A 26,687-nucleotide genomic window follows, 5' to 3' on the forward strand; every position below is an offset into this window, starting at 1 on the left:
TGTTTCTGTTTTTGTTTTTGAGACAGTCTCACTCTGTTGCCCAGGCTGGAGTGCAGTGGCACGATCTCACCTCACTGCAACCTCCACCTCCTGGGTTCAAGCGATTCTCATGTCTCAGCCTCCCAAGTAGGCACCCGCCACCACACCCAGCTAATTTTTATATTTTTTAGTACAGACAGGGTTTCACCATGTTGGCCATGCTGGTCTCGAACTCCTGACCTCAGGTGATCTGCCTGCCTTGGCCTCTCAAAGTGCTGGGATTACAGACGTGAGCCACAGTGTTGTTGTTTTGATAGGATTTTGGTGTAGAGATTTAGGTGGACTTTCTTTGTGCTAGCGGTTAAATCAGGTGAAGAGAAATTCTCAATTGTTGTCAGTTTCAGTTCCTTCCTAAAATCTTTGTGCAGAAATCTAATTCCTAAATTACTCTTACAAATCCTGCCTCTTTTGATTTAAAATTGCAGTGGCAAAGACCTTCCATTTTTGCCTAGACAAGGTTAAAAGAGGAAGAGAAAGATTTTATGGAAGAAATGTAAAGCCTGTCCAAACAATAAGATAAAAGGAGGGACCCGAGAGAGGAAGCAGGACTAAAAAAAAGTGTTGAAACATCAAATTCCCACATGCTGGTGCTTACTCAAAAATTTATAAAAACAAATGTAAAACAATCCCACTATTGAACATACCCTGAGAATGAGGTGTTTCAATTCATCGTCTGATAGAAAAGTTGGTTTGTAGTTTGCTTCTGTATATGGATTGGTGGCACCTTAGGGGGAAAAAGAGAAAGAATCAGTATACTTGATATTCAGAAAATGTCTCATTCCAACTTGCTGCCTCAAACCTCTGTAAGTGGCCTAGTCCCTATGACCTGGGATTTAAATTTTATTGTTTAGGCCTTAACTGAGACAGGCCTAGATCTGGCTTTGGACAGAATCCTGTAAGCCAAAGAGAATTCCATGGAAAAGAGAACACTGTTACCCACAGGAGACCTAACCAGCTTGTTTTTCTCATTACAGGGAAAAACCAAGAGATAATAGAAGGAAGTTTAACAATATGCTTCTGAGAGAGAAGGCAGCTCAGGAAGTAAACTGGTAGAGGCTCCTCAGAGAGTTCCCTCCTCTTAAGATCTGTATTAAATGGGTTGTCTCGTAGTCCTTCAAATCACCACTCTAAATGTTCTTGGGAAACCATCCAATCTGCCAGGCCCTGAGTAAATATCTTGTAGAAGGCATTAAATGTAAGTTCTTCTTCATCAGGGGTAAGTTAAATGAGTGTGACAATGTGGAGAAATGCATTGCTTCAGTAAATGCAGCCCCCGCTCCCAGGACTGAAAGGGGATAAGACTTATGTTTAAAAGGCTGTCAATCTGGCATTTTTCAGAACAGTCACTTAACGGAGAAAAATGCCAGCAGTAAATGATTTGGAATCTGTAGAACAGCGAGTAGAATAGTGAAGGAATAAAACAAAACAGATCTATAACAATTTAAAGTACCATTGAGAGGGAGGGGAATAGGATGTGTTGCAAACATCCTATGATCCCTATCCCTGCTCTTTAACTTGAGATTTGCTACTTTTTTCCTTCTAACTTAATAGAAATCAGTTTATAATAATTTAACCCATATTATCTGTGCAAATATGAATTTTTAAATGCCATTCTCCCAGCACAGGATATAATATTTATATTTTTGAATAACGATCTTCAGCTAAAACCAGCTACTTCTTATTTCTGGTGGCTTGGTACAAATATAAAAAGACGCAATTCTTCTACCACGCAGGTCAGAGATCTGACTGAGCGCCCACTTTCCAATTTCCTCCAAAAGTCCAAGACTAGCTATGGAAAATTCCAGGAACAGCATTCACTAAAATGCCTGATATATTTCAGATTTCTCTTGTGGTTTGGATAAGTCACTTCCACTTTTCTGCCTCTGTTTTCTCACCCTCCCCACACTCAGAAAAGAAGGAAAATACTGCCTCCCTCACAACGAGTGGATCTGGTTCGGGAAAATTCCAGGAAGATGAAAATATCCTGTGTTCATTCCTGACAACAAAATGCCGCGAGAAACCTCAACCCGTGACTCACTCTTCAAAGGAACCATGATGAATTTTCATCTTAAAAACTGAAACTGACTTTTCTGTGTCACTGTGTGCACCTACATTTCTTCGTGTTATAATTGTAAGGGTGGGATCCAGGCACAAACATAGGCAAGACGTGAGAGCAGTATCGTCTCTGATAGGCATGTAGCCTGATTACATGCATATACAGACATGCAAAGCACATAGTTTCTATGCTTTGAGGATGTGTGACTACAAAATTGCATGTAAACCCCACACGAGCTCAATCATCATTTCATTTGGCATCACGGCTGTTGCTGAAAAGTATAGGCGTACTACTCAAGGCTACATAATTGCAAGTGAAAAACACTTGCCTTCGGGACAGGAACATTCTAAGCAAGGGTGTTAACATTTGTGGGCAAGGACATGAAGGACAATAGAGCCCAGGGTCTCACCTCTTAATGTTTTCATGTGCTGAACAGCCATCCTTAGCACAGTAAGTTTATCTAATTTCCTGGACATTGCGTTGCATGTTGGTACCAAAGAGGCCAATTCATCTATAAAACTGTTCATTTTATCCCGACGCCGCTTTTCAATCTGACTGTGAGCTTCCCTGAACAACAATATAAAAAAACGATTTCTTAAAAAATGTAACCAAGCATCAAGAAAAGATGACAAAAATACATGAGTTGTAACTGTTTTCAACGTTCATCTGACAAGGCAAATTTAGAATTTGCAGAATGTTTAAAATTAGACTTTTCTACTAAAGTTTCCAAGAAAATGGTCTCACTGCCAGGTCAGTATTAGTTTTTTTATGTTTACCTCATCCTTAGAATTCAGGAGAAAAGCTACAAAAATTGTCTTTTCAGAGTAAACTGAATTGTTCACTTCACCTTGTTTTCTTTTCCTCTCGGCCTTTGTAAAATTGGATTTTGAAATGGGGCTGGAAGGAAAGAGAAGGGAGGTGGTGGCTTCATAGCGCAGAGCACCATGGACTCAGGGCCCCATGGACTGTCCCTGAGGTCTGTGAGGAGCCCGCTGTGTGGCTGTGTGACCTGGGCAGGGCACCACTTCTTCCAAGTCACAGCTTCACTGACTAGGGCACCCAGTAACCAACGCTGTCATCCCTGGATCAACCAGGACCCCACCTAGGTACGTACAGCAGATGCTACATCTGTCCCCAGGAGCCTCCTCTGAGGAATGTCACATTCCTCCCTCCCAAGAGTGGCTGTCCACTGAGGCAGGGTGGCACTGCTCTGGCACACGCTCTCCCTGACTGATGTGTACCTGCCGTTGGTGACGGTCCTAAGGAGGTGCAGCAACTATGGAAATTTAGTTTGCTGCAGCTGCCACAGATACAGAGCCATGGGAGCTCCTGCCAAGGCTAGCCTCCAAGGGAAGAGCTTGAAGCCTTAGGGCAGCTGATTTCTGCACCCCCTGTATCAGTTTGTCATGACACAGCCTCAGAAGGTCTTGGTACTAACAGCAGAACAACTGAGGACCCAATGGGAAGAGGTCAGCAACTGTGGCTGGAGGTAGGAAGCAGAGAACGTACTCGAGACACCGGTGTGCCCCATGTGGGACATTCAGTTGCAACTTGCAGTGTAGTAGGGGCCCCTTTCAGAGGCGAGTCCCAGCCCTCCAGTCAGGAAGATGTCCTCTACTGAAGACTGGGAAAAAACGAGCCTTGATTGATTTCTGCTACCTTCAAATGCCCTTCAGGTTAAAGGTGCTTAGACAGCAAAGAGTAAAGGCCAGTCCAGCATGGAGAGCAGAAGGCCACCTTGGCCAAGGCCTGCTACCTGCCTGTTCTCTAAGGATGTGATAGTGCCCGACAGGACTCTTTGCCCAATAGGACCAAACACACAGAGCCTCCTCAGCTGCTCTCTAAGCAACCAGAATTAGGACGCTTTGTAGACAAAATGAGGTCTAAGCTTACCTTGCATTTTTTATCCTTCCTTGGTGTTCTGTGTATTCTAACCTGGGGGGAGGAAAAAGGCAAAAGATAAAAACATAATTCTCTGGAGATGAATGAAAGTTACACGCTGCTGTTTTCTTCTGCCCCATCCCTGTCATCTCTCTGCAGACAAACAAGGGGACTGGGGGTTGGAGGGACACAGTGTAAGCCCACAAGCCACAGCCTCCTTGCTCATCTCCAGTTGACGACATGGGTGCTGCCCCAAGTAAAAGAATGTATAACAGAGCAAAGCAAATGGCTCTAAGGACGCTGAAGTTCAAATTACTAGGTTCATGGTACCTTCCATGAGGGTCATCTTTGTCTGTGTCCATGCTTTCTCTGAAAAAACAAGAGAGAATGTGACTGCATGTTAATAAAGACATACAGAAGAGCCTCTTAAGACAGAAGATTCTCATTTATCCAGAAACCAAACAATTAGAAAGCTCAAACAGCCACAATATTGATTAATGATGTATAAGGGTAAAACAAACAAATGGAAATTAACTTGAACTTACTATAAAACCTGGACCAGTTCTCGGATTATCAAACAATAGTTATCTCAATAGAGTTTGTGCATTAACTTATATTTTACCATATTTCAATTGTTTGAAAATTGGGAATACGTGGAGTTTACAAAAATGCTTAGTTAACCACAGTATCAAAAGATCTCCCCCACCCCATCATTCTGGATAAATGAAGCTTATTCCATTTGCAAAACATATTGAGCATCAAAGATACATGTGCATACTTATCTATCTGGTGGGGAAGGGGTGAAGTGAGCAGGGGGAATTAAAGTACCAATAAAGTACTGAGCAGAGCCCCAGGAACTTTTCAAAGGCACGCTGCCAAATGTTCTGCTTCTCAGCTAGGTGGGAACCCCTAGACTTTAGGAATTGGGATAGAGGGGAGTAGTGGGGCTGAGGGCCACAGAGGGTCCTGGGGTCACAGCGAGGATCTCCCTCCCTTTCACAGACTCCAGAAATCCAGGTTTCATTGCATCTTGTGGTTGAGTAGAAGAAAATAGACTGAAATCCCCAGAGGAAGGAGTTCCAAATCCTTCTCACGGCCTTCTCCAATCCATATATTTATCAGGAGAACATGGACTGCCACCTGGGCCTGTCTCCTTTTTCCTTTATCCCATAGGAAAGGAGAGATCATGGCCCTTCAAACAATGTAATCTCAAGGGCAAAAACGGCTGTTTCTAGGAGCACTGGACCGTATCATGGGGATTCTAGAACAGTGTTCCCAATTAGACGCCCTGGGGTTCCTCACAGGCAGAGGGTTTCTCCAGCTAGTTCTAAAGTTTAGAGATCATGCAGGCCCCACAGAAGGGCAAAAACTACCCCCTTGCCTTTTGTCTAGAATTCTCTCTGCTCCTTGAGGACAGATGATCATCTCAGGTGAGAAAAAGCTCTGCCTGACAGTCACAGATGACTTCAGTTAAATTAAAATGATAGTGAAAGAGATTATGGTTGCTTAATTAATCGAGTCTCCATGAATTACAGAAGATTAGCAAACCAGGGTCCACAAGGGAAATCTGAGAGGTCTTGGGTGGTGACCAGGCTGGAAACCACAGGTGTAGATGGCAGAGGCCTTAGAACATAATAGTGGCTCCCTCAGCACTTACTCAAGACAAAGGGTTTGTGGTCAACATCTCGCAGTCTCTCTGCTGGGGAGTTACTGCTATGGAAGAACACCCTCACAGCCCTCATACCCGCTCTCCAGCCCCTGGGTGTTGGCTGTCTTAATCGTCTGGGATAACTTACATATTAATCATAGCATCTCCTAGTGGGCATCTGACCTCCAGCCATTGTGCTCCCCAAATTCGACCTGTGAACTTCAGCAGAAAGGACATCTGCTGTAGGGGGGATACCTCCTCAGAGATTTTCCCTCATTAAACAAAAGAAAACCTCTTAAATGGACATTTGGGTAAGATTCTACACAGGTGCCTCAGCAAAATAAAATGTGCCTTTGAACATTCTACACTGCCTTATTCCCTAGGTGTTTGTACATATACAGAATGATGACTGTGTGAAAATTTACTTACTCAAAAGAAAAGTCATCAAGTCTAAAAATAAACAAAAGTACTATTTAATATAACAAGTTCATACTAATTTAAACAATGTTTAAGGACAATATCAATGTTCCTAAATTGTTTTCAGAGAGGACCTCCACTCATTCCTTCCACAAACATTCATTAAGCATCTGACATTTGCTGTCTTCCTCAGAGAGGCCCTCGGGCAAAGCTCTCTTTGAACCCCCTGAGATGACACCCATAGACTTAACCCTCTTGCTCAAAGGAGCAAAGAAAGAAGAGGAAGAAAGGGGTAAAAGGCAGAACTTGGCCTTAAGACTGTTCTTTTCCTCTTGGTGTATAACGTTTTGGGGACGGGACGTGAAAGTAAAATGCCTCAGCAGTGCTGAAGGCTCCCTTCTTGCTTACAAGTCAGGGGAAGGTAAAGCCAAAAACCAACTGTGTAGCCACCTAGAGTTGGATTTTTCATTCCCATCCCCTTTTCCAGGAGCAACAGTAGTTGGCTGCTAGATGTTCCATGCCCGAGAACTGACACCAAGTTTAACAAGAGGAAGACATGCCCCAAAGGCCTTACTGGTAGTCAGTGGAGCTGCCTTTCCGTTTGCGGTTGCAATCCACACCACTGGTACCAAGAGAGCTGGAGAGCAGGTCGGTGGGGCCCGGGGACATGAAATCACTGATGGTTGAAGAAATGTCCATTCTCTGGTCTGCCATTGGTTGATCTGGAATTGATGCAAGAGGCACAAAGGTGTGTTTATTTCAACGAGCTCTCTAAAGCAGTGGAGAACCCAGGGTGGTGCTTGGGGGTTTGGCAGTGGGGGGAGGTTAGGGGGTAGCGGGGAGACCCAGGGCTGGTTTACAGCAGCACTAACACATCTCTCACACCCCTGGACCCAGAACAGGCATGTGGAAGAACGGAAAGAGCATCATATTTATTTTATGAGTTTTCATAGGTAATTTAAGCCCACTCGCTCATTTCTCTGGTGAAGACACAAAAGCCTAGAGAAGCTGAACAGCTTCTCCTGGGTCCCTGTGCTGTGGCGTCAAAAAACTAAACTAAAACCAGAAGCTCCACGAGTGACAACTCAGGGCTGTTCCCACTGAGGGGACCAAATATCCCAGATGTTCTCTGACAATGCTAATTATTTTTCCTCCCTTTTCTCCACCAGCAAAGCTAATTTTATCTTTATTTTATTTTTTTTGAGACAGAGTCTCACTCTGTCACCCAGGCTGGAGTGCAGTGGTGCAATGTCAGCTCACAGCAACCTCCACCTCCCAGGTTCCAGCAATTCTCGTGCCTCACCCACACAAACAGCTGGGAAGCTAGGACTAAAGGTGTATACCACCACACCTGGCTAACTTTTGTATTTTCAGTAGAGATGGGGTTTCACCATGTTGGCCAGGCTGGTCTTGAACTCCTGGCCTCAAGAGATCCACCTGCCTTAGCCTCCCAAAGTGCTGAGATTACAAGTGTGAGCCACCATGCCTGGTCACTAATTTTATTTTCTTCTAATCAATAAACATATGATCAAGGAAACAAATAAATATAAGTTCTTTTTTATATTGGTACTTCTGTTATGACTTCTGAGAGCTTGTTTGGAAGTCCTAGCAGAAGAACGCAGCTACTCATATACCCTTGACCGAAGACCAGTCCTCCTCTATCAGGGATGGTCATCCTCTTTGAGCACAACAGCTTCAGGAGGGACACACACGGAGTGGTGAGAGAGGAAGGGGACACCCGCCTAGCCAGTCAGGTCAGCCCAATCAACCCTGGTGATCAATGGGGTGACAGATGTTGCACCCAGATCATCCTCACAAATGTTATGACTTCTGTAAACACTGTAAGAAAGCAGAAAATAGCCTTTCTTCCATGGTAAGTCTTACTTGGGAATCAAGAAAATATGGTCTCTATCACTAGCCCAGGCAGTCTGTCTGCTGTCCCCCACTGTCAGCACCCTTTGCAAGGAAAGCCACAAACGATGAAATGAAGACATTGTAAACAAATTTGCAAAACATTTTGAGAACTAGTATTTTAAAAGCATTAAGCAAACCGGCCTCGAAAAGGGGCTAAGTTCCTTGCAAGGGATTCTGACTCCAAGCCCAGTTGGAGAGGTTGGGCAGGGTGCCTGCCTACAGCCAAGGGGTCTGAGCTCTGTGCAGTAGGACTGGAGCTGTCACTAACCCCCTCTGGACCCAAGTTCCCTCATCTGCAAAACAGGACCTTGAAACAGGAGGGTGAGTGTGAGCTACTGTGTCCCACTATCACTGTTATGCTAACAGTAAGTGAATCAGTTGCCTCCTGGTTAGACGATTGCCAATTTTTCACTTTGATAAGCATTGCTGTATGAATATCTTTGTGTGTATCGCCTTACATTTGAGCGATTATTTCTTGGAATAAATTTCTAAAAGTGGGACTGACAGGTCAAAAGGGGACACACATTGTATTCTGGAACATACTGTAACACTGTGCTCCAGAAAAGCGACAATAATTTCTAACCCCAATGGGAGCTGTATTCTTCAGTTATCACTGATGGTGCTCTTCTGATGACAGGCTTCTCTGTCTTCCCGTGTGCCTGTCCATGTTTTCTGTTTTTCTACCACAATGGCCTCGTACCCCATGTTCACCTGTGTAACGGGACATGGCTGGAGAACACATACCCCTCAGAGGCCTGCATGCCGCCCGGCGATCCTTCATTCCCTGGCCATTTATTTTCCCATTCTGCTACAAAGGACTTCATGCTTTGTCCTCTCTCCTCAAACTTCCAACACCTCCTCAGTCTCCACCCTCTGCTGATGACTCTGCTTCTTAGTGAACTGAGAAAAGATGCTCCTGCTTAGGACCCCCTCCCCAGCTCATGCCTGGATTCTACCTCTCCCACCTCCTCGATACCACCATTTCAGAACCCTCACCCCAGCCCAATCCTGCACCATCCACTCTCCCTACGCTACTGAATCATTTCCGTTTGGGTAAAAACAGGAGTTACGTAACTCCCATCTTGGGGAAAAATAAACTTATTTGAATACCATCCTCCTCCGGCTATTGTCCCATTTCTCTGTCTCCAGTTCTTTTCCTCTTATTCTCAATAATCCAACTACAATCAGGTTCTCTCCGCATTATTCCCAGGAAACAGCCCGTGTTGGGTTGACCAGTGACCTCCCCAGTGCTAGATCCAATGGCCAGTGCTCCACACGCTCTCTCCTTGCCCATCAGCACATCCGGTAGAGCTGATCTCACCCTTCTCATTGTCTTTTGCCTTGGGAGATCCCCTTTCTTGTGGACTCCTTTCATTTCAATGGTCACTCCATTTTGCTCTCTTTGGCTGGCTCCTGCTCATCTCCCTCGACTCTAAAGAGAGGGTCTCATAGATGTCCTGGGCCCTCTCCTCTGTCTACACATGCTCTCTAGGGGCTCTAGTTAGTGTCATTCTTTCAAATATTATCAACACTGTGACAACTCCCAAATTTATATCTCCAGCCTAGATGTCACCCTGAATTATAGATTTTTATATCCAGTCACCTCCCTGACATCCTCACTTGAATATTTAAGAGAGATGTCAAACTGAAATATCCATAACCAAAACTCTAACTCTCTACAAGCCAAGCCTCTGAGTCATTCCTATGTCAATCCTTCTGGTTGCCAGGCCCCAAACCTAGAAGCCACCCTGACTCCTTTCTTTCACAACCTGCATTCAACCCAATCAGCAAATCCTATCAGCTCAACGTTCCAAAAACAGCAAATTTCCTATCAGCTCAACATTCCAGGACTTCCATGTCATTTCATCAGCGAAGCTCCCTTGAATATCCATATAATGCAAATCCTGCCGAGCCTCCCTAACCCAGTCCCTTGCTTAATGTTTTGTCCTTAGCCCTTATCAAAATGTGACCTACAATAATCTACCGTATTCACTGGCTGTTCTCCCCATCAGGGTCTAAGTACTTGGAGAGCAGGGGCATTATTAGTGCTTGTGCCCTTAGTGCCCAGAATACTTTCTAGCACATACCAAGTGCTCAATACATAGATATTGAATGAAAGAATTTGTATACTAAGAATATTAATTCTTTGTTCATCATTGATGTTGTAAACACATTTTCCACTTTTTTTTTTTTTTTCAGACAGAGTCTCACTCTGTCTGCAGGCTGGAGTGCAGTGGTGCGATCTCGACTCACTGCAACTTTCACCTCCCGGGTTCAAGCGATTCTCCTGCCTTGGCCTCCTGAGTAGCTGGGATGACAGGTGCCCGCCACGATGGCTGGCTAAGTTTTGTATTTTTAGTAGAGATGGGGTTTCACCATGTTTACCAGGATGGTCTCCATCTCCTGACCTCACGATCCACCTGCCTTAGTCTCCCAAAATGCTGGGATTACAGGCGTGAGCCACCGCGCCCAGCCCACCCTTTTGTTTTTTTCACTTTGCTTACAATATTTGTATGTGGCACCAAAAGTGACATGTTTTAAAAGCCTTTTCTTACCCCAAATAATGTAAATATTCTCTTTTTTTACTAATATTTTAAGGATTTTTTAATTTAATGATATTTGGAAATCATTTTGGTACACTACCTGAGCTTAGGAATTTCTTATATCCCTCTAATGGATAGAAAATTTTTTCTAACACCATTTGCTAGCTCATCCATCCCATTGCCACTAATGTGAAATACACCTTTATTGATTTATCACCCATTTCTGGACTCTACTCTGTTCCTTTGATCTAGTTCTCTCCATCACAGTACCATACTGTTTTGATGACTCTGCCTTACAATACATTTGAATAGCTAGCAGAACAAATAGTTCCTCTCTTGCTGCTCTTTATTTGCAAACATTTCCTAGCTATTCTCTCTGATTTATCCTTCAAGAAGTATTTCATGATTATTTAATCACATGAAAGACCCTGTTGGGTGGGTGCCATTGTTATTTTGTCATTAACATTCACAGAAGAAGGGCCAGGAAATGAGTACAGAGCCCTGCCCTTAGGGTCTTGGTGAGCCCTGGCCCCCTTGGGCAGGTGGCAGACAGAAGTACCTCCAGAACCCCCTACTCCCTTTTCTGACCAGCCAAACAACCGCATGAGGTGGAATACCCCAAGTTTCAGAGTTCCTGGAAGAAACTACACTTCCTAAAGGAAGAACTGCCATGCAAGCTACCAATAATTATCAGTTGCCAGGGGCAGCAGAGGGGGCACTTCTTTGTTACCTGAAGTTACAGCGCTTACACCCCAGATCCAGCTTGGGAGGAGTTAGGGGCCTCTGGACTTGTTGGTCACCTCAAAGCGATTTTCATGTTTTGTAATTTCTTTTCAGGCAGTCAGCTTCTTCCAAAAACCTACAGTGGGGGCCACAAGAAAAGAAAACCCAGACAGGTCACTTTGAGGTAAGTAAACGTAAAAATCTCTTATTAGCTAAGGGAGATGGTGGAGATGGTTCAGACTCCTAATTACAGGGAGGAAGGCTGGGTGGGCTCCTCACACTACCAGCACTCACCACCCCTTGCTGCCTGGCTGTCCTTCAGCTTCTTGTTAAAGCTAAGCTGCAAACACATGAAAAAATCTGGCAGGAGATATTTTCTGTGAAAAACAATGCCTTCAAAGTTACTAAAACTGGATTCTTGGGCATGTCCTTAGAAGGAAGTCAGTTGTGTTTTTTCATTTCTCCTACTGGGTCAAGTAATCATAATTGTGAAAACCTGTTGAGTGTGATTTTGTGTCAGGCTCTATCCTTATGTTTCACGTAGATTAACTCATTGAAACCTGACAGTAACTATGAGGTAGACACTCCTGTGTTCTCCATTTTACAGAAGAGGAGGCTGAGGCACAGAGAGGTGAAGAAATTAGCCAAAGTCACATAGCAAGACAGTGGCGACCTCCAGGAGCTACCTCACTGCTGAAGACACCACTCAGCTCTTGCTAGGTTGAAGGCAGTGGCCTGAAGCCAGACAAGAAGAACAATGAAAAACAACAGAAAACATGTCTTCAGAAAACATTAAGTCGAAACATAATGCCAGTAGAGCCAACACCTGAAACTAACAGCTGAAGCGAGCTCCACGGTTTAAAGAAAACATCAGTGAATCTCAAGTGCACCTGGGCACACACAAAGTTAAGAGAGAAATACATTCTGAAATGGCGTTCATGGTAGCCACGTGGCAATGCTCCCTCCCACCTTACTGACAGGACTGAGGGGTCTCCTCTCCACTCTGTGACTCAAGTGGACGATTCCTGTGCCTGGCAGGAACTGGCTCTCAAAGGAAGAAAAGGGTCACCCCACATTCTCCTAATCCATCCTTGCGCTGCCTTTAGATGGCAAAATTTAGATTTTAAACAGGGCTTTCCCAACCTTTCTGAAGCAAAAATTTTGGCATTTCAAATTCCACTGGCTAATTCTTGCAGTCTTTGGGGTATGTATCTTTGCCTTGACCGTTATAGAGATCACCAAATGAATATCTACGAATAGAAATGCTTCCAGCCTCCCAAGGCATTCATTCCCCATTGCAGTCTGATTCAGGAACTCTCACTGTGTCGGATTCTGTTAACCCCAGTCTGGGCACGTGCAAATAACATGACCAAAAATTTTGGGCTTCCCGTCCTTGAGCCTCAACTGGTAAAGCAGCAGCAAATGGATGTGAAATCTCCAGGCTTAGTATACGTAATTCCATCTAAATCTGATTCTCTGTTTAGGTCACACACTATCCTCCCAGCCCCCAAATTAGCAACCCAGAGCCTACCCTGGCTTCCTTCCTCTCTCCCTCCCACACCCCACAGCCCCCACACAGCCCTCTAAGGGATGGGCCCAGCCACTTCCCTCCAGCTCCTTGTCACTGCCTAGGTTCAGTCTTCTGTCCTTGCCAGCCTTATCCCCTCCCCACTGTGGTCAGAGGCAGGACACCCCTTTGCTCAGACCACTGCAAAAGCTTCGCTGCTCCCCCTAAGTCTTCTAGACAAGTTTCAAAACCCCCCAGCAAGAAACATCAGGCCTTGCTTAGTCTTCAGCCCAACCCTCCCATCTGCTGCCCAAAGCCCCCGACAGACTAAAAGACGAGAGTTCCCAGAAGCACCCTGCCTCTGCTGCGTCCACATTTCTTGCGGGTGTGGCTCCCTTCAACCACCCTATCACCTGATGAACGCCTGCTTTTCTTTTCTGTGCACACGGGCTCACCTCCTGGAGAAGCCTTCACAGCTGTATCCTCTCTCCCTGGCGCTCCTGCAGCTGCTCCTGCCCCAGCTCCTTCACGCCCTGTGGCCATTCTCTGCTTGCAGGCCTATCTCCTCCACCTCCCATAAGCTTCATACAGGTAGGGCCTTATTTATAGGCATCTCCTGTGCCCGGTCTCATTCCTCACTCCTGGTAGTACTCAACAAATGCTAAATGAAAGAAACAGCCTTTCTCGTTCTCTGAGTTCCCTGAAATTTACTTATTTATTTAATTATTTTTTGAGACAGTCTTGCTCTGTCACCAAGGCTGGAGTGCAACGGCATGATCTCGGGTCACTGAAATCTCTGTCTCCTGGGCTCAAACTATCCTCCTGCCTCAGCTTCCCATGTAGCTGAGACTACAGGTGTGCACCACTACCAAGTCCGGCTAGTTTTTATATTTTTTGTAGAGAGGAGGCTTTGCCATGTTGGCCAGGCTGGTCTCGAAGTCCTGGGCTCAAGCAATCTGCCCATCTCAGCCTCTCAAAGTGCTGAGATTACAGGTGTGAGCCACCATTCCCAGCCCTGACTTTCCTGAAATTTAGATGAAGGATCCAAAGTACTAAACTCCATATGAAATTTTGTATTTTGATCAATTTTCCCAATACTCAAATTTACTTTATAGAAATAAGAATAATAAATGGTAATATAGATTTTGGTACTTTTGCAAAACAAAAATCAAAAAAGCCTTTTTTTTTTTTTTTTGAGACAGGTTTGCACGCTGTTGCCCAGGCTGGGGTGCAGTGGTGTGATCATAGCTCACTGCAACCTAGAACTCCTGGCCTCAAATGCTCCTCCCACCTCAGCCTCCCGAGTAACTGGGACCACAGGCATATGACACATACACAGCTAATTTTTTATTTTTAGTAGAGACAAGGTCTCACTATGTTGCCCAGACTCCTGGGCTCAAGCAATCCCCTGAAATCGCCCTCCCAAACTATTGGGATTATGGGCTGGAGCCACCATGTCCAGCTTCAAAAAGCCTTTCTTATATGCTTAAAGTAAGGAAGCTAAACAAGTTGTGACACTAATTAACATTATTTTTGGAAAACTGTTTTCTGCCCAAGAAGGTGTTCTTAGACATAAGAACAATAAATAAAACAACGAAAGATAAAAAAGAAAGCCTCTTTCTGGGCTAACTACTTCCAAAAGGGATTTGAGCCAACAGAGGTGCCTTTCAGAGGGCACCCTTGCCGAGGGTGGGCTCTGAGGGCCGCCCTGACCTGGTCATCCACATGGCATGTGGTGAGAATGCTCTGGGGAGATACTGGTCTGTGGTCCTGGAGTCAGGGGCTACAGGTGTGCCCACTTCCGAGCTAGACAGTCCCAAAGGTGGGATGGAGGCTTACTGGACTGCCGGAGAAAGCAGGGCAATGGAGGGACTTGTGCAGGATGCCTTGGAAGAATGTGAGGGCACCCTCCATTCCACCGAGGAGCATGGGAAAGGATCTCAGGGCTCCATAGAAAGGACCAAGGAAGGTGGAAGAGAAGGCACAGCCTAGCCTGCCCTGCAAGCAGAGGCCTTGGCAGCTGAGAAGGGCCAGGGCATCAGCCACTAGACGGTGCCCAGAGGAGATACAGCTGCTTCTCTGAGCAGAGCAGGGTGAGGCTGAACACTGCCCCTTAAGAAACCCATACCCACTATCTACAGGAAGATGACACATCCAAGACCCCCAGTCCAGACCAGGTGACTCCCTCCTTTCCCTGGTCCCTGCTCCAGCACCCTAAAATGTGAAAGAAGAGAAAGGCGAGCCTGGCAAAGTGGATCAATGTTCCAGACTCTGAGCTGCTGCACCCAGTGGGAAGGTTCTGCACTGACAGCCTGGTGGCAGGCCTGGCCATGTGACTGGCCCTGACCAAGCAGAAGTGACAGCTACAACTTTCTAAAGAACCTTTAATGTGCTCCTCTGTCTCTGCCCAAGACCGTCAATTTCCTGGCTAGAATCTCCTCATTTAGCCAGGGTAGATGGACAGTAGCACAAGGAAGAAAAAACCTTTGCTACTGTAAGCCACTGAGATGTTGAGGTTGTTTATTGCCAGGGTGACCAACTCATCCATTTGTCCAGGACTTTCCCATTTCAGCACTGAAAGTCCTGCATCCCAGGAAACCCCTCTGTCCCAGACAACTGGGATGATTGGTCCCTAGTCACTACTATTGTACAACCCATTGTATGCTGATTGACCGGGGCTGGAAGAAGGAAATGAAGACTAGGATTCCACAGCCACAGATCAAGTCTGCTCCAGGAGCAGGAACAGGAAACAAGGGCATTTAAAATAAACAAGTTTAATCTTCACAATAACCTATCCATTCATTGTGATCATTATCCCAATTTTCAAGGCAAGGAACCAAAAACTGAAGGGGCAACTTATCTTACTTAAAATGACACAGCTAGCAAGTTGGATGAAACCCAGGTGTGTCCAGTTTCACTGCTGGTGCTTCTACCTACCACCCTGCTGCCAATCCTGCCCTGATAAAGTAAAATACAGAGACAAAAGCAATACACAAACAAAACACAGGAAGAAAACATTCCTTGGAAAGGAATGAGGGCAAATTTTATAAGAAAAAGAAATCCTGGGTCAGGAAAGCTACCGGAACTGAGCAAACAAGTTATCTCTGAGCTTCCTGGCAGGCAGGGCAGAGAGGGAATGCTGAGTTCTCACTCTTTTAAGACCTGGAAGCATATCAGGGGACAGGCCTGAGCAAGGAGAGCATCTGTTGGAAGGTTCTCTCTATGGGACTTGAGTAATGCTGTGCTGAATGGCTTGGGGAAAACAAGTGTTGTAAAAGAATAGAGGACTTCCCCCCTTTTAAAACAGAGCCCCAGTGAAAGCCTGCCTCTCCATCTGGCCCACAGTATTACCCATTGTGTGCCAGCTGGGTGGAGCTTGGTGAAGACACTTGGTGAAGCCCAAGAATGTCACTTGGGTAGCAGCCTTGCATGATGTGGCAAGCTTAGGAAAACAGGGACAATTGTGAATCAACATCCTTGACGACCCTATCTGGTACCCGTGTGCTTACTGATCTACTTCTCCACAAAACTCCGAATCCCCAGCAGGGGTGCTTGAATGACCACCTCTGCATTCCCACAACCTACCTACACGGAGCTGGCCAGGAGCACAGCACATGCTCCAGAAGTACTGCTCTCCTTCCCTGGCCCAAACAGCCACAGCAGATGGCCCCTGGCCCCACTCTCCACTACACAGTGTCTGCCCCGATGTCTGTGGAGGGAATGAATGCTGAAATGCTCTGACCTGTTCATGTTCTGATCTGTTCAGAGGGCGGTGCCTCTGAGTAGAAGTGAGAAGTTGATGGGGCCCTGTCCCCATCACAAGTCCTGTCCAACCTCCATGGTTACTCTGACAGCCTGTGGGGAATTTATTAGCCTTGGTTTGCAACAGATAGATTTAGAGAACCATCACTGAAAGAGAGCAGATGCCCTGAACCTAAGGTAACAGGTGTTTGCACAAGGATCATTCAATAAGCATTTCTCTAGTCCCTAACAGAAGCCACAATGGGGATGAAGACAGAAATCAGCAGTCCTTACGTTCAAGATGTCTTCAGTCCAGTTAGAGAGAGAAGTGTTTTAATAAGTACATGACAGCATGACCAATTCAACAGGCAGGCCATGTTTACAGCTGTACAAGCAACGCACTGCCCGACTCCGGAGGTGCCTGCGGGTTTAGAAGCGGCAGAGATTTGTTGTGCCATGATGACAACTCTCCAGCAGGTGGCAGTCAAGTGTCTTGAGGAAGGCGTGCTTTTTTTTTTTTTTTTTTTGGTAGCTGTGGGACATAGGTAAAGTACAAGAGCAGAATAGAGGAAAAAATGATTTGCTTGTTGACTTGGGTGTGTGTTGAGGGGTGAGGAGGGTGCTGAGGAGGTGTTAATAAAAGGAGAAGGGGCCAGGGAAGAGGTGAGACTTACGAGGTGTTGCAGGGGTTTTCCGGGTGGTCTGGCTGGTAGGGAGAATGCCCTGAGCAGAGGACAGCATATATGCAGGGGTACTTCAGTCTGAAAGGTACTGGTTGTCAGGGTCAGGGTGTGACGGGCCCATTTGTGGTCCTTGGGTACCCAAATTCAACTGGTAGCTCTAGATGTTTACGGATCCCCAAATCAAACATCTATCAAGGAGATGGCATTTGGAGCTATGGGCCTTGGATGATCAGTTGAGAGGATCCTGCAAGGGACAAGATTTGTAAATCTGGGGCACTTTGTGAATCAAAACAAGGCTGGTCTTTGTGGAAAAGACCCCCAGTATCGTTGACAGAGGAGAGTCCACAGAATCCCAGTCTCCCAGGCAGCTACTGAGGGTTGGTAGAGGGATTCAGAGGTCTAAGAGGGCTAGTTCCCCCAGGGTATGCCCCTAGCTCAGTAAAGGCAAACTCGGTTTGCTGAATGATAAAAGGGGTGTCTTCTTAACCCTTTGCCAAGTCCATCACTGAGGTGTAGGAAAAGAACAGGCTACCATCCCACTGGGCATCCTGGGGGAACTCTTGGTCCTGGTATGGAGGTACAGGCCACGAATGAGATGACTGTGGGAAGTGGCCCGACTCCACCTGACCGCTGAGCAGCCGCCCAAACTGAAGTGGCCCAGGATGAGGCAGCAGAGCAAACGGAATGGTCACAATGGAAGCATCTGAGTGGGCAAGCAGATCGAGCAGGTTACTCTTTCAACAGGGCTGATTATAACGACTGCAGAATGACTTGGAGTCCCAGGAACCATCAATCCCTTTAACATATCCACAAATCATCTGAAAAGGGAACTGATACCATTCAGTGCTTCTACTGTTCTAGACCCTTTATAACACAGCGATTCAGAGCATGATCTCTGATGGGAGATGGCGGTCAAGTTTCAAATCCTGACCCCATCATGTATGAGTGCTTAAGATTCAAATCTTAGGTCCCACATTTACCAGCTATGTGACGTAGGGCACAACACTTAGCCTGTATGTGTCATTGGTCTCCCGACTTGTAGGAAAAGGATGATAACATTACCTGCCTCACAGTTGTGGTGAAGATTAAATAGGATATATAAAGTGCTCAGAATGGTGTCTGGAGCATAACAAGCCCTCTGTAAGTGTCATTATTATCTTCCCATTAACCATCAAAATAGCCTCATAAGACAACTAGCTAATGTTTCATCTCCTATCTTACAGATAAGAAAAGTTTGAGTTTAAGTTTAAGTTTAAGCCTGAAGACCAGTGATTTCATATAATGGGAAGGCAGATTTAAACAGAGGCTAGTCCCATCTCAAGCCCATACTCCTTTCACTGTACAGCACAGCCTCCATGCAAACTAAGAAATGGGCACAGTCCAGAGGCTGCAGGGATCTACAAATTCTTCAGAAAGCACTTCCCAAAGTTCTACCATGGAACATTAATTCCACAGCACTGTAATGATGTTATATGGAGGGGGGCGGGGAATCAGGGGCCAAATAAATATGGGGAATGCTAGGTTTAATAGTTAGGTTTTTCTTGGAGAATAGTTAGGGCTTCTTGGACCTTCAAACATGGCCTTGTGGAGGGTGAATGTGCAAGGGCAGTGGAGCCTGAGTCCCAGTTGAATGCAACCACACACCATTTACCACCTCACATCTGACAGCCAGGGGTTCCATGGGGACACACTAGAGGAACCATGCTCTGCAAAGCCATTCAGGATTGAGTCCCTTGCTGTGTGGTCCTCTCCTCCCCCTGCTGATTTCCTCACCAGAAGGTGCTTATTTTCCAGTCTCTTGGCTCCTCTGAAAGCAGCCCAGACTCTGAGGTTCATGTCCTGCTTTTTTTTTAATGAGTGGTCATAAAAAAAAGCACTTCCTCTGCCCAGTGCACGCTCATTGACCTGGCACTGTCCTCTGCCCCTCATGCAGACCCCATGCATTCAGCCTACGACCTGCCCCAGAACCAGGACCTTTTTGTAAGGGTTTTCCCTCAGCCTAGACCCCAGGGATGGTCTGCATTACCTGGAGAACAACATGGGATCTGAAGCCACAAAGAAAGCTCTCAGATGCTATCTCTCCCCAGGCAGGGTCCAGACCTTGTTCTCTGCACCCCAGCACCCAACATCTGGGAACAAGGCCAGAGGCGATATGTGCTATCTGCCACACCCCTCCTGCCCTGCCACTTCCACTCTGGGGAGCAGGCTGGCAAGGCCAAAGCTCTCTTCCTGACCCTTGGCCTCGACATGCCCCTGCATTCAAAGAGGGCACAGGGTACCATCCCCAATGGAACCAAGAAGGATCAACAAGTCATGCTCAAGGACCAGCTAAGTGAAGGCGCCTCAGCCTGGCTCCTATTTCTCTGCATTGTTATCTTGCTTATCTTTGTCTTTAATTGCTACAGTTAAGAGGAGAGAGCCTGGTTCTACAGACTCAGGGGAGGAACACTCCTTCTACCAAAAAACTTACTGCCTGAAGTTGAAGAAAATTCTGGAAAACATCTGCATCTTGTTCTAAAGGAAACAAAAGAATGCACTGCTGTTATTTGGTGGCAAAGGGAGAGAGGCCAGTGTGAGGGAGGGTGGAGTTAGGATGGAGCACCTGAAAGGGGCTTGTGTTTCTGGCTAGGGCTTAGGGTATACCAACAAGAAGGCCGAGCCAGGCTGTTTTTCAAGAAAGCGTGGACTCGAGGCAGGCCGAGATGCAGACCAGAAAGCCACATCCTTTTTCAAGAATGTGGGGGAAATGGGAAGAACGTTCAGCAGCAGAGAAAAGGAATATTATAGGATCTTGGATGGAATGGCCTGCACCTTTCACCACAGAAAAGAACAAGGCCAACTACAAAGTGGGGTGGTGGGACCCCAGGACAGGCAGGAAGGGATATGTGGGGCGGGAAGCCAGCAGAGCAGCAGAGCCTCCCAGCGAGGCCAGGTAGCTGGCATGTCTCCAGAGCAGGCCAGCCAGGTGCGGGACCTTCCTGGCAGAGGAGGAAGCCAGCAGCAGCAGAGGAAGAGGCTGAGGGTTCTCCCCCAGGTACCAGACAGGCAGGAGAAGGTGGGTGTGGACAACAGAGTAAGGGGATCCTGGGTGCACAGGGAGAGGCAGCACAGGATGGTGGTCAGTGCAGTGCCTCTTGGGTTCTAATCCTAGCCCTGCCACTTACTAGCTGCATGTCCTGGGCAAGTTAGGTGACCTCCAGGAGCTACGGATGCCTCATCTGTAAAGACGGGGATTCCCTGCACTGGGTTGTTGTGTAGACCAAATGAGTTGAATGTAAGAAAACACTTAGCATGCTCAGTGGTGTCCACTATGGCCATGGAAGTGGATGGCCTCGTGCTGGTTGAAAGGGGAGAAGAAGGCTGGGAAAAGCGAGATCAGGAGATGCAAACTCAGGTTGAAATCTTGGAGAGGCAGGAACTCAGAGATGGTGAAAGCAGGGGTGGCAAGAGGACATGAAGGAACTTAAAGCTGGAGAGATCCACGACAGTGACCTCTGGGAACAAGGAGGGAGCCGAGGAGGGTGGCTGCAGGGAAGGCTACAGGTGCCCTGGGGGTAGGTCTGGAAGGCATCCCAGAAGGCAGCATTTTGTAGCAGAAAGTACTGAGGACTCAAAAGAATTTGAAAAGTGAATGGAGTTTTAAGAGTCCAACCCCTTTGTTTTAATATAAAATAGAGACAACTCCTCCTGTGAAAAGCTTGGACTAGGGCAATGAGAAAGTTAGGTCAGTGGGAGATGAATAACAGAATTTTGAAGTTGCTCAGGGAGATAAGATGGAGAAAGCAAGGACAATGATTTCCCTAGAGAGATGAAGCCCAAAGGAGGGGAAGGAGAACCCAGCAGGGGGACAGCTGCTGCTGAGGGTGGGCTGCCTCAGGGATTCTGGGGTGACACAGTAGTATCGGCTAAGGGTGCTGGGGGCATCTGTTATGTCCCACCCAGCACAGGGTTTGGCTGACTGGCAAGGAGGCCTCAGATGGCTACCACTGCCCCAAAGCCTTGAGGCAATCCAACACAGTTTATTGAGAACCCACATATGTTAGGTAATTTCTTTGGTAATTGGTAATTTGCGTAAATTTCCAGCACAAACGGCATGTAGCAGCCACATTTCAATTCGGGACAATTCTGTAATAACGAAGACACTGTTGGTGTGCTGGCCCACGATCACTCATTAATCTCTCAACAAATATTTACTGAGGGCATCCAAGTGCCAGGCACTGTTCTCCACAGCAGTGCTGGGGATGGGGATAGGGACACAAGAATCCTTGTCCTCATCTGGTACACCTTCTGGTGAGGAAGGCAAGCAAACAAAACGAGTAAGTTATGCCGGGTGCTGGGTGGTGGTAAGGGCTCGGGAGGAAGGTCAGAGATGGGAAGGAGGTAGACTGGGGAAGGAGGGCAGTCAGGAAGGCCCCAAAGAGGCTGGACGGGAGGTGGTGAGAGGCGACAGAGGCGTTCCAGGCAGAGAACAGCTGGTGCACAGGGCCACAGGGAGCCGCCCAATGCTAGAGGACCAGTGACTTGGGGGGCTACAGCTAAGGAAGGTGGGGGTGCAGAGGGCCAGGTCTGCAGACCCCTGTAAGGATCTTGCCCTTGACTCTGAGTAAAATGGGGAGTGACATGATCCCTCTTAGGTTTGAAGTCTGGCTACAGTGGCGAGAAGACACTGTTTGTGTGTGTAAAGGCAGGGCAGGAAGCTGAGTTGGGAGACAGCTACAACAGTCTGGGGAAGAGATGCTGTAACTCAGCCCTCGGTATTAGGTGTGGAGGTGATGAGAAGCAGCAGGATTCTAGACATTATTTCCAGGGGCTGTGCTGATCAACGGGAAGTGAGGTATAAGAGGAGTCAGGCTGAGTGTCCATGGCAGGGTGACAAAAAGTTAACTCTTGGTATATTCTGAGAAGTTGATTCTTGGTATGCATTAAAGGAACACCAATAGGTTTCCTGATGGTCATGACCGGGGTTGACTCCCAGTCATGAACTGCACAAAGGCCCCCAGCCACGGGGGTGACTAGAGGTGCAAAGCTACTTGCCAGGCACATGCCCCATGTGACAGCTGGAGGAAGAGGTGCCTGTATGCCATCCACTTATCCAGGGAGGAGCCGCTGACTTAGGACATGCTCAGCGTGGATGCCTATGAGATGTCTAGGTGACACCACAGGCCCTGCTGCTGTGAGTAGAGGTGAAACAGAGCAGCCACCTGCCACCCCTGCCTCTCTAAACAGTGACTACGTCCAATTTATTCAGCATCAAACACATGCCTAGGGTGGTTCCAGCCCTGACGTGTCTCTTTTGGTTCTCACAACATTTTGGGGGAGGCATTGGCATCACAGAGAAGATGACACCGAGACTTAGAGAGGTAAGGTAACTTGTCCAAGATCACACGGCCGGGAAGGGCTAAAACAGGGACTGGAACCCAGATACACCCAACTCCGGGCCGGGACTTTGCACATGCTCTGTTGCTTCAGTGACTCAGCAAATAAAAGCAACAGCTCTGTCCCAAGTAGGAGAAAGAGGGCAGGACAGGCTCATACCCATCCCTCCTCCCACCTAAGGTGCTAGGATGTCAAAAACCAGTAAAGAGGACATGAATAACCTGCACGCTGGGGGAATGGCAGATCTATTCAAAGGGTTAACTAAAAGTTAGCCAGGTGATCCTTTCTGTTCAAATGTGAACCACTGAAAATCTTTCTAAAATGCACTTGTCCATTTGCCTGGCAAGCACACTTGGAGGAAGATGATGTAATCTATAACGAGTCTCGGGATCCTCCGGGCCCTAGATCTAAGATGTTGGTCTTTTAAATGTATCCTACCTGACCCCAGAAATAACCCTACAAGTTCCTCTTAACGAAAATGTAATCAGCTTGTTTTTTTCCCTCATTTGTCTCCTTCTGGCAAGAGGAATTTAAGAAAGAAAAAAAAAACATACTTCAGTGATTTCAGTTTCATTTTTGTGAGCTCTGGATATAGTGAGTATCATGTGTCTATGGGTCTGAATGGCATGAGTTGTAAAGCTCAAGGCCATTTTCTGAGAAAATACTCACTGCAGGAATCACAACAAAAATAACACAAAAACTAGTGGCAGAAAACACACACCAGATTTTTATTTCATGCTAGCCAATGTTGTTTCGTTTAGTTCTCAAAGAAGAACTAATTAATTTTGAGAGGGGTCAGATACATTGCCTGAAATCCCTCAGCTCGCAAGTAGGAAAGCCAGGATTCAAACCCAGGTCTGTCTGACTCCAAAGCTCTGTGACAACTGGAGCAATACTACCTCTTCTGAATTAAAACAAAACAAAGTCTCCTATAAAGCAATAAAAAGGCAAATACCTCAGTGGAAAACTAAGCAAAGAATATGAATAGGAAATCAGAAAAGATGAAACACAAAGACCAGTAAATATACAAAAACATGCTCAATCTCATAACAATCAAAATTTAATAGATAATAACATGCCACTTTCACTGTTCATATTAGCAAGGATTCTATTTTAAAGATAATACCAGTATTAGTGAAGATGTGGCAAATGGGCAGGCCAGTACACTATGTATCAGAATATAAACTGATATACCTTTTGACAAAGTATTTTCATGTCTAAATTAAATTTTCTGTTTAAGGGCATAATCTCTTACATAGTACTCATTTAATAGGTATGCACTGGTATCTATTAATATGTCAATAGATATAAATAGATATACATTTAATAGATTTTCATTTAATTGATATTCATTAGTGAACTGATATACATTAATTGATATACATTGGTGAAAAAGGATACAAACTTATATATGCAATGTTTTCCAATCTTACTATATGTCTACAGAAAAAAGAAAGGAAAAAATTCACCAGAATATTAAGACACTTCCAACTGGGACTAGAACCCAGATATGCCCAACTTCAGACCGGAAATTTCCAACTGGTGAGATAGGTCATTTTCGTCTTAACATTATAATTTTTCAGATTTCCATCTTTATCTATATTGGACATAAATTATTTATATAATAAAATTTCATAAACACAGAAAGGACTGAAAGGAAATAAATCAAAATGCTGACAGTAGTTGTCTTTGTGGGCTGAGACAATGGGTAGTGATTTTCATCTTTCAATTCTTCTACCTGTTTCCAACTTCTCTTATGAGACTGTGTTACTTTTGAACTAAGCAGAACTGTAAAACTTAGTACTAAGTATTCAGATTTGCTGTAACTATATCAACATCATAGAAAAGACTTCAACTAGTTTCCAGATAGGAAGAACAAAGGAGAGGGAACTCACACACCAGCTACCCTAGATGAAAGCCTTGAGAAATTGCCAACGCAGGGAGTGTTAGGGGCCAAAAGCTTACTGCCAGCCCATACATGACCACCAAGGCAGCACTGACCACTGGTACATTCACAGTACGTGTTTGCCTTTTAGGTGCTGTGGTCAGTTCTGCAGCTATCCGTGGCATCAACCCAACGGGAGCACAGCATTGCTGCTCAGTACAGTGTTGGGCAGCATGTTCCCTGGCGACAGTTGCTCTCTCCTGGGGACCCTCCTGGATGTCAGACCCTCATGGTCCAACTGGAGAGCCCTCAGGTTTCAGGACAGGTAGAGGCCCAGGCTTGAGGCAGGAAGCCTCTGGCAGGCTGACTACACTCACCGAACCTGGCCTCCAAGTTGCCCCCACAAGGAGTTTCATTATTTCCTTGATTTCCCCTTGGACCTGCCCACAGCTCTCAGAGCCAGTGTGACCCAGGCGAGGTACAGGCATAGGCCACAAAACAATCAAAACAAACTTAGTAAAGAGTGGGGAGCCTGGCTGGCTTTTCTTTCTTTAAAAGTCTATATGGGGATGTTTTAAATATATATGTGTACAGGTGGGAGGAGTGAAAAAATAGAGATGGCAAAAATGAAAAAAATATGACAATGGAAACTGTTTCAGGCTCTTTTAGGATTACATATTTTCTAAAAGGGACAGGGGAAACATCAAAACACCTCATTTCTCTGACAATGAATGCAGTTAAAAATTTGGACTTCTACTACTTATCCTTATGTAAAAAGACATTTCTGAGAGATATGAAACCATTTCTTTTTATTTCAAGTCTGTCATAGGATTTTTCTAGCTAATCTGTAAGCATGTGTGTGCATGCGTGCATACACACACTATCTCTCGCTCTCTCATATTTTCAAAGATGCAATAAAAATATTTTAAATATGCCTTTAGCTCTCTCGAAATGAAATCTGTAAACAAAATAACCTTAAAACACTTATAATTTCAAAAATAATCAATATAATACAGAGAAGAAAGGCAATATAGTTAAAAATAAGACAATATATAAATCAATACACAAGTACTGGGGCACAGCTACAAGAGAAAACATCATCAAAGACATAGGAAATGCTTGCACCTATTCATAACAAATAGGTAAATCTTATATACTTGGTAGCTGTATTCCCAGAAAATTCAGTATATATTAAAAACATGGAAAAATTATTTGTGTTTATGTGTTAACTGGAGTCAGATTCCAGGCTCAGGTGATTTTAAGCAGGGCTTTGCCTACATAAATGCAATGAGCATTAGGCAGCTGTGCAGATGTTGGGTAATCTTTTGTTTCCCAAGCATTATATCTAGCACCCCTGCCTTCTCCTCTTCCCCCAGTAAAAGCCTTGTGGGTCACTATGACAGCCAGATCACCCACATATATTCCCACGATGTCCTATAGGGGGCGCAAACTACCCACTCAGAACCAGTAGCATTTCTACAGACAAAAAGAGGTGGAGAGGTTAGCTATGTACACAAAACTATAGGGAAAACCCAACAGCAGGCAGGACTAGAATAAGAGAAGGAATAGACAGTGGAGGAAGAAGAAAGTTATTATTCTCATATTTATGTTTCTTCACTGCTAGACATCGTGCCAAGCACTGTTATGTCCATGAAGAGTCTCATCTAATCCTCCTGTTAATCTTCCGGGTTAGTACTATTATCATCCCCATTTTTCAGATAAAGGTATTACCTTTCAGGGAGGTGAGGTAACTCTCATAGCCTATTTTTGGTGGAACCAGATTTTATCCAGTGCTTTTTACACTGCTTCAAGCTGCTCCCCTTCCAGGTCTCTGAGTCAATGGCCCAGGGTCCCTTACTTTGCTGCTTAGGTCTCTAGAAAATAGTGACCAGGATGCATGCTATTTAGAAAGCAACTCACAAAGAGAAAGATGGTTCAATCTCAGCATCTCAGCCCTTCTGACCCTGTTAGTGTATGGTTGTGGCCAGAAAAGCCTAGGCATCCCTGAGCACAGGAAGCGATGACTCTGGATGAAGTCATGGGTCGTCTTTCTCTAGATTCCTAGAAGAGCCTGGCTAGAGGCACCAGGGATCATTTCAGGAGAATGTGTATCTGGCACCTGCATCCCAGTTTTGGAGGGTAGGTGGTCATCACATCCTTCCACCCCCATAACTGCTGGAGTTGTTCTCTGAGACTGAATATTGGATTAGGCACTTGAAGAGGTGACCCAGTTTTATAATTCTTAGGCACCTCTCTCCTAAGGGAGGCCATAAA

At 45.7% G+C, this 26,687-nt stretch overlaps 1 protein-coding gene across 9 annotated transcripts in view; it reads right to left on the bottom strand.

Annotated features, from left to right (window-relative positions):
• The window catches only part of BMAL1 (basic helix-loop-helix ARNT like 1), a 110,263-nt gene that overhangs the window by 27,830 nt on the left and 55,746 nt on the right, over positions 1-26,687 (bottom strand). For 6 of the 9 annotated variants that reach the window (XM_064365157.1, XM_064365155.1, XM_064365156.1 and 3 more), the window contains 6 exons: positions 11,229-11,357; positions 6,616-6,763; positions 4,307-4,345; positions 3,989-4,030; positions 2,505-2,662; positions 684-763 (listed from right to left, as the gene is read on the bottom strand). In XM_064365157.1, the coding sequence (XP_064221227.1) occupies positions 684-763; positions 2,505-2,662; positions 3,989-4,030; positions 4,307-4,345; positions 6,616-6,755 (459 nt within the window). In that variant the 5' untranslated portion in view covers positions 6,756-6,763; positions 11,229-11,357. Of the gene's footprint in view, positions 1-683; positions 764-2,504; positions 2,663-3,988; positions 4,031-4,306; positions 4,346-5,772; positions 6,556-6,615; positions 6,764-11,228; positions 11,358-26,687 lie in introns of those variants that run through there. The other 3 variants (XM_012456617.2, XM_012456616.3, XM_012456615.3) reach the window with 3 other exon arrangements.

Source organism: Aotus nancymaae, unplaced genomic scaffold (genome assembly GCF_030222135.1).
Source record: "Aotus nancymaae isolate 86718 unplaced genomic scaffold, 86718_ANA_hifiasm-v0.15.2.pri h1tg000059l, whole genome shotgun sequence".
Taxonomy (NCBI): Eukaryota; Metazoa; Chordata; class Mammalia; order Primates; family Aotidae; genus Aotus; species Aotus nancymaae.